This window comes from Ammodytes marinus (assembly GCF_949987685.1).
Source record: "Ammodytes marinus genome assembly, chromosome: 23".
NCBI classification, from domain to species: domain Eukaryota; kingdom Metazoa; phylum Chordata; class Actinopteri; order Uranoscopiformes; family Ammodytidae; genus Ammodytes; species Ammodytes marinus.
Genome location: NC_137227.1, coordinates 8,486,453 through 8,493,133, shown reverse-complemented (window position 1 = coordinate 8,493,133; position 6,681 = coordinate 8,486,453). Strand labels below are relative to the sequence as shown.

The window sequence follows — 6,681 nt, the reverse complement described above, 5'->3', positions numbered from 1 at the left end:
GAAACAAATCCAGTGTTAATACACAGCCTTTAGGCTCTGTAAATGGAGACGTTGCCAGTAGCTATGTTGCCCCCCCCCCCCCCAGTGTTTATATACCATGTACAGAATCTAGGCTGTATATAAAATGTTGTATAAACTTTTTCTTTCAGCACACACAAAGTACAGACAGGTAGTGGATTGTTAAGACAAAAGGTGATTTTGTCAACAAGCGTGTTTTCTAGAATAGCTGGCATCCACATGTATATGTACATATTTGTGCACACGCAAGGCCAAAACTTTGTTTTCATTTTATTTTATGCAATGTAAGCACACTGACTCAAACATAATGCAGCCACAGAATGCTTCAAAGTGAGTTGAAACCAAAGCTCATTTATTTTTCTTTAAATAATATGTAACAAATATATAAAAATAAAAACATTAATTTGAAATAAATATCTTCTTTAAAAAGAACCCCAAAAAAAAGTAATAAAAAAGAAAAAGAATAAATATCACATACATTAGTGCATTCATAGGCCTTACAGGCCTTACACATTCACAAGTTTTCTATTTTCTCCCCATCATTTGAGCGCAACAGTCATAGTGGGTCATCATTTATCAGTCAGTAAGCCGCAAAGCTAACTTTAATTATGGTGAACTGTGTCTTGCCAGCAGGGTTTCATCATCATCATCAAGTCCATGTTGTGTATCACATTATCCAGGGTATCTGAAGCTGCAGACTCATTAAAACATGTAGCAGGACATCAGGGCGAAGTCCCTCAAGTCATCATTGGTCATACAGTCTGTTAAAGGAAAAAAGGACAAGTTACAACAGCTGATTCATCCAATTGGGCCTATTAGTAAAATAACGCTTTATGTCAAATGTTAGGTAAGCTACTTATTTTGAATACTAAAAATATAAGACAAAGACTTGTTCTATGCCTATTCCACTCTAGACTAGGCCTACTTCCATAATGATTATGAGATGTGGCACAAAAAGCTGATAACACAAAGCTGTATGGACTTGTATGGCAACAAAAGACAAGAACTGTCTTCACCACTACCAAACAATATTCTAAAATATGTTTATTTTAAGACATCCCTATGGTGTAATTTAAAGTTACTTTCAACCAACAACATGAAAACTAGGCCTATACTACTTCTCGTGAGCACCAATCCGCCGTCTAGGCTACTTACTTTCTCTGCGCCTCTGCCTCGAGCTCTTGCCGTTAATCATCCGCCAGAGTTTCGACCACTTTCCGCCTCTGCTGCCCGCGGAGGAGTGTCTCTCCTCGGCCGGAGTCCCGGGGAGCGTCGCCTCCTCGGTTTCGCCTTGAACGTGACTCTCTTCCTCCTCTTCTTCTCGGTCGAGGACTCCCACAGTTATCAGCCGCTCCAGGACGAACTCGTCCACCCTGAGCTCGGCTCTCATGTTGCCCTCTCCGGTGATAGAGGTGGTCTGTCGGCACAGCGGGCAGTCGATTACTCTCTCGTCTCCCGGGCATGCCTCACCGTCTTCGGGTCTCAGCCGTGGTCGCAAGAGGGCCAACAGGCAGCTCTCACAGAAGCTGTGTTTACAATGGAGCTCGCGAGGACACCGCCGACCTGCGTTGTAGCTCCAGTAACAAATTCCGCACTCGAGCTCTGAACACATCTGGATTTGTGGTGCGTGTGCTGTGTCTGGGTGAGTGAAGAAAAAGTTTGAATAAATGAAATCGTGACATGCCAGGACTTATAGCTCCTGGAGGACGTGCGTAGGATAAGTAGGAGGGACAGACAAGGTTGATTTGAGCCAAATAAATGAGTCACCAAAATTCTGAACTCAAAATAATCCCATTAATGTGATGTCACCAACAATGACACACGACACGCCCCCTCATCTGTACACAGTCACGTCTGGTGCGGGCAAGTTCAAGCAGAACAACAACAACGTAGCCTAGGTTACTCAATTGATTAATCATTAACTATTGGATTTCATCAGAAAATGTATTTTTAAAATGCCCCTTTAAGCTATATAGGCTAATCTATCTGGACTTTGTATGAAGTCCTACCCCACTGACACAAGTGTGCAAGCAGACTTGAGTTTTTTTTTTGTGTGTGTGTGTGTGTGTGTGTGTGTGTGTGTGTGTGTGTGTGTGTGTGTGTGTGTGTGTGTGTGTGTGTGTGTGTGTGTGTTATGGTTGTGATGTGACGTCAGCTCTTCTTCCCCATGGTAATCCCCAAACAACCCTCCTCCCCGTCAGTTGTTTCAGGCAGAAGTCCTTTCATGGTGATTTCCGCTGGGACCTTAGCCAAGAATCACAAACTCTTTCTTTCTTTCTCTCTCTCTCTCTCTCTCTCTCTCTCTCTCTCTCTCTCTCTCTCTCTCTCTCTCTCTCTCTCTCTCTCTCTCTCTAGTTGTACAGGCTTTTGTTGTTGTTTTATGTCGGCCTTCCCGCTTTTGCCTCCAGCATTGGCCTTACTGTAAGAGTGTTTGTTAAGGCAAAACATATCTTTTCATCCTGAATGACAGTAGAAGAAAACATTTTCCCGACAATAAGGACAATATTTTATAAAGGAAAATGTCTCCACTTCCAAGAAAACTATTTGACCCCCCTTGTTGACAAGGTCTGGTCTGATTGTGGGGTTTTCGGAATTATTATAAATGAGTTATATGTTCTTTTAGTCTCCTTGGTGTGAAGAGAAGGGATAGTAAAACAATGTGGGAATATGGTAGGCAATTTTTGGTCTATTTGCTGCCAGTCAAGTTATAAAGTCAATGTTATTTGATATAGCTCAGTATCACAAACAATTTGTTTCTGTGGGGTTTTACCATCTCTATCCATAGGCCGTACATTCGGATAAGGAAGGACTCCCCGCAATATCCTTTAATCGGGAAAAGGTGGAAAATAAATCTCAGGGAGAGAGACGGATGTGGGATCCTTCTTTGACAGACATGCACCAACAAGAAATCTTTGAAGAATGTTTTTGTGTCAACATGATACTGTGTAGATTGTGAAAGAAATTCAGACCCTGATATCTTGAGCGATAGAGGGTCTGGCCACGATCAATAGTAATTTCCAACTCAAGGGGCGGCTCCTACTCGTGCATTTCATATGCCACTGCACGCAGTTGGATAGTACTACAACCAATCAGAGCGATGCACAAGGTGACGTAATAAGCTGTTAAATTCAACTTTTGCCATGGTCGGTCGGCAAAACAGAACATTCCACTTACTTGCTAATGAAAGATTTGAGTGACGTCTTCCAAATCATAAAGGGTCGAGGCCAAAGCAGTCTCAAACTCAAACAACATATCCACAGACATCTTTGATGTTTCCTATCACGGCTTCGACGGCGCATGTACGTCACTGTCTGTCGTCATCCGGTTACGTCCTCCCCAGAGCACCATACAAAGGGCTCTGGCCTGCCCATATTAGATAGAACCAATTGAAACGTGAGTCCGGATTTCTGGACTTTTTGAAAAAGCTTCAATGGAGAGTGTCCAGACCAACAGGCGCAGCAAATTTAATTTGCCAGCGCCTAGTGGCAGGTTTGGAAATGCCAGGCTAGCTACGATGCACAATTAACCAAAAACACCTTCAGTGTTCATACTGACGTTTGACTATGCTTTTGAGGATCGACCCTTTAAATAGCTCTGTTTTGACTTTCAATCCTAAAGTGTTTAATTTCAAGACTACTGTAAATACAAGACTTAAGACCAGTTGATTGGGGACAGCTTGTGCAAATGAGACCAAAACTATGTCCCCATTGTAATGTTAATTTTGAGGTAAGGTTTAATTCCTGGTTTTGGTCATTGGTATAGAATACATCTCCACAAAATGAAAGTAATTCTACATAAAGTCCCCTAAAGAAACCTCAGTCCTTGTGTGTGTGCTAACTCCAAATCTCCCAAATGTAAGCATCTCAATATACTAACTAGCAACATTTAGAAAACGACTCAAACATTTAGTTAAATCTGATGCTTTATTAAACATTCTCCAAAAGAACATGTGAAGCCTTCATAACCCTTTTTTTTTTTACTTTTTACAAGTTGTGTACATGACTCAATTCAAGTCCTTTAAGGTCTGTAAACAAAATATTTACCCTCAAACACAAGTTGAGAGACTCCTATCATGTCATTTTCTGTTGTGTGTGTGTGTGTGTGTGTGTGTGTGTGTGTGTGTGTGTGTGTGTGTGTGTGTGTGTGTGTGTGTGTGTGTGTTTGTTTGTGTGTGTGTGTGTGTGTGTGTGTGTGTGTGTGTGTCCTGGTTGCCTTAACATCACCAAGGGGTTTAATTACTTCCACAGGGCAGCCTCACGGGACCAGACTGAGAGACGAGGACCAGAGCAATCAGGTGAGTTGGAGTGAGGGGTGAACAATTCAAACAGTACAGGTTGACAGAGGAGGATCTGCAACCGCATGAGGGGTGTGGATGGTGAGGAGAGGGGAAGTACCGGGGTCGGAGATTTGCAGCATCATAGTGTGCTCTGATCAAAGGGGCTGTGCGTTGGGTAAGTGGCTCTCTCTCTCTTATCTGCTTCTGTGTAATAATAGGTTGCTTGCCAGTTTCTCTCTGTGTAATCTCACTGAACCCTGCGGCCTTCCTCAACATAAGAGGGCTCATTTATTTGTACAGGGTCTTTCTCTGTCACAACAAACTGTATAGCCTACTGTGATTTTGGTAAATCAAAATGTTTATGTGGTCTATGAAAATAGCTCTTCAACCTCCTATTTTGTGCTCTAATTATCTTTATTTATTGTCTGCTTGTGAGGTTCTTAGGCTATGTGTTGCCATGCATCAGGCCCCATCTGCTTAGCAACAACTCCCGCCCCATGAGTGAACTCCGGTTGGCATGTTGTCCCATGTGAGCAAGCACACAGGGACAAATAAACAAGTGTCAGTAGAGCAAAGCAAACATGCTTTTATGCCTATAATTTGAACTTTTTTGGAAATACACTTATTTGCTGTGTGCAAACACGAAAGTGGTATCGATCTTGTCAACTAAACCTTGGCAAGAAATTCAGTAATTGTGGAACTATTCCTTCAACTGAACACATTTTTTATGGTTGCAAAAGGGTCACTTGTTTTTAGCCGAGATGTTCAATTTAAAAGCTCAATTTTATCATTCGATCCTATCATCCTTTCCCATGATGCAACTTGATGTGTTTTGTTAGTCCCGTCCTGCCAACTAGTGCTCCCATCTTTTACGCTCCATTCCGTGCGAGCTTACTTAACAATTGCCATATTTTTCCTCATACTTAAGAAAGCTTCTCCGGGGCCACCAGAGATTTTACTTTTTTCAGACTGAATAATACTCTCCAAAGTCAGTCCAGTGCCCTTTAAATGACTTAAACTAACTAAGTGGAAAACAATTGATATGCCCACATGCATGTGCAGATTTCTTCCTTTAACAGGTCTTCTTTTTTTTCTTCTTTTAATTTCCTGTCTTCCTGGACCTGCTGTGAGCGTGCAGAACAACACACACTACATGGAGATGAGTAGGTTAGACGGTGGTTGAATGCTATGACTCATATACTGAGGAATCTGTTCATAAAAACTTAGATGAAACAAAGCTGTGTCCCAGGGGGAGCAGTTCCCGGCATTTAAAACCACATGATGCTGGATTCCACTTAGCCAAACAGAGGTGAACTTGAAGTTGTTTTTCTCTTTACAGATTCTACCATTCTCTGAAAGTCATCCATAAATTTCATCTTGCTCCCCTGTGAGCTCCCAATCCAACTCCATCCTCTCACCCTTCCTCCCACCATGATGGGGGATGCTGTCCCAGCTCCCCATGGACAGGTGGACCCTGCTGCTGCTGCTACATCACCCTGGCCCTGCCCTACCCCTGGGGGGGAGCCCATGGATGTGGAATGTCCCATCTGCTACCAGGAGTACAACCAGTACAACAAATGCCCCCGGATGCTGGAGTGTCTCCATGTCTTTTGTACCGAGTGCCTGCAGAGGATCCAGCCATGCCCCCAGGAGGAGCCCTCAGACCCCTGCAGCCCACCACCAGCCATCCCCTGCCCCCTGTGCCGTCACCTCACCCCTCTGGAGCAGCCCGGGGACGCCCTCTATTTACCCTGCAACTCCCGCATCCTGTCCAGGCTGCCCCCCACCGTGGCCTTCCGCCTGCTGCCCGGCACCATGAGCACTCGCCTGGCCACGGTCACACAGAGGGTGGTGGTGTCTCTGGAGGGGGGCCTCCACAGCAGCAGGGACACCCACCGCCTCATCATCCTGCCCACCGTCAGCCTGCAGGTGCAGCAGATGCACCCTGGCCGGCCGTACGGGGCGGCGCCCGGCCTGGTGACGGAGGATGAGGTCATTCAGCAGAGCAGGAGGACACTGTTCTGTGTCCAGATGCTGGCGGTGGTCTTCTGGGTGATGTTCGTGATCACCTGCGTCGTCGCCGTGGTGTTTGGGCCTCATTTCTTAAACAAGAAACATTAAAAAAACAAACGGTGGGGCGCCCTTAGCTCAGTTGGTAGGGCGTCCCCCCCCGGGCCGGGCCCAGCAGCAGACCCGTGTTCGATTCCCGCCCGCGGTCGTTCTCTGCATGTCACTCCCCTCTCTGCCCCATTTCACCTCTGTCTCTCTGCACTATCAATAAAGTATAAAAATGCCCAAAAAAAATCTTGCAAAAAAAAAGCAAACAGAATTTATTTTCTTTTGACGACAAATATAGCTGGTGATATAAAATCTTGATATAGGCAGAG

At 44.6% G+C, this 6,681-nt stretch overlaps 2 protein-coding genes across 2 annotated transcripts; one reads left to right on the top strand and one right to left on the bottom strand.

Moving 5' to 3' along the window:
* Positions 1-312: 312 nt before the first annotated feature.
* LOC307269566 (RING finger protein 227) lies at positions 313-1,664 on the bottom strand. Its single transcript, XM_080052548.1, has 2 exons — positions 1,174-1,664; positions 313-779 (listed from the first exon to the last, which is right to left on the bottom strand). Exons 1-2 carry the CDS (start codon positions 1,628-1,630, stop codon positions 721-723), a joined length of 516 nt encoding a protein of 171 aa, XP_079908674.1. The 5' UTR covers positions 1,631-1,664; the 3' UTR covers positions 313-720.
* A 4,064-nt stretch (positions 1,665-5,728) lies between these two features.
* On the top strand, positions 5,729-6,415 carry LOC307269460 (uncharacterized protein; the record flags this gene model as incomplete). The annotated part of the gene is made up of 1 exon (XM_080052428.1): positions 5,729-6,415. The coding sequence occupies one exon, from the start codon at positions 5,729-5,731 to the stop codon at positions 6,413-6,415; it is 687 nt and encodes a 228-aa protein (XP_079908554.1).
* Positions 6,416-6,681: the final 266 nt, after the last annotated feature.

Excerpts from the sequence above, each read along its gene's own strand:
- LOC307269566 (XM_080052548.1), bottom strand. The coding sequence starts at position 1,630 with ATGTGTTCAGAGCTCGAGTGCGGAATTTGTTACTGGAGCTACAACGCA. Across the intron at positions 780-1,173 it reads GAGGCAGAGGCGCAGAGAAA|ACTGTATGACCAATGATGAC; the intron begins GTAAGTAGCCTA and ends TTCCTTTAACAG.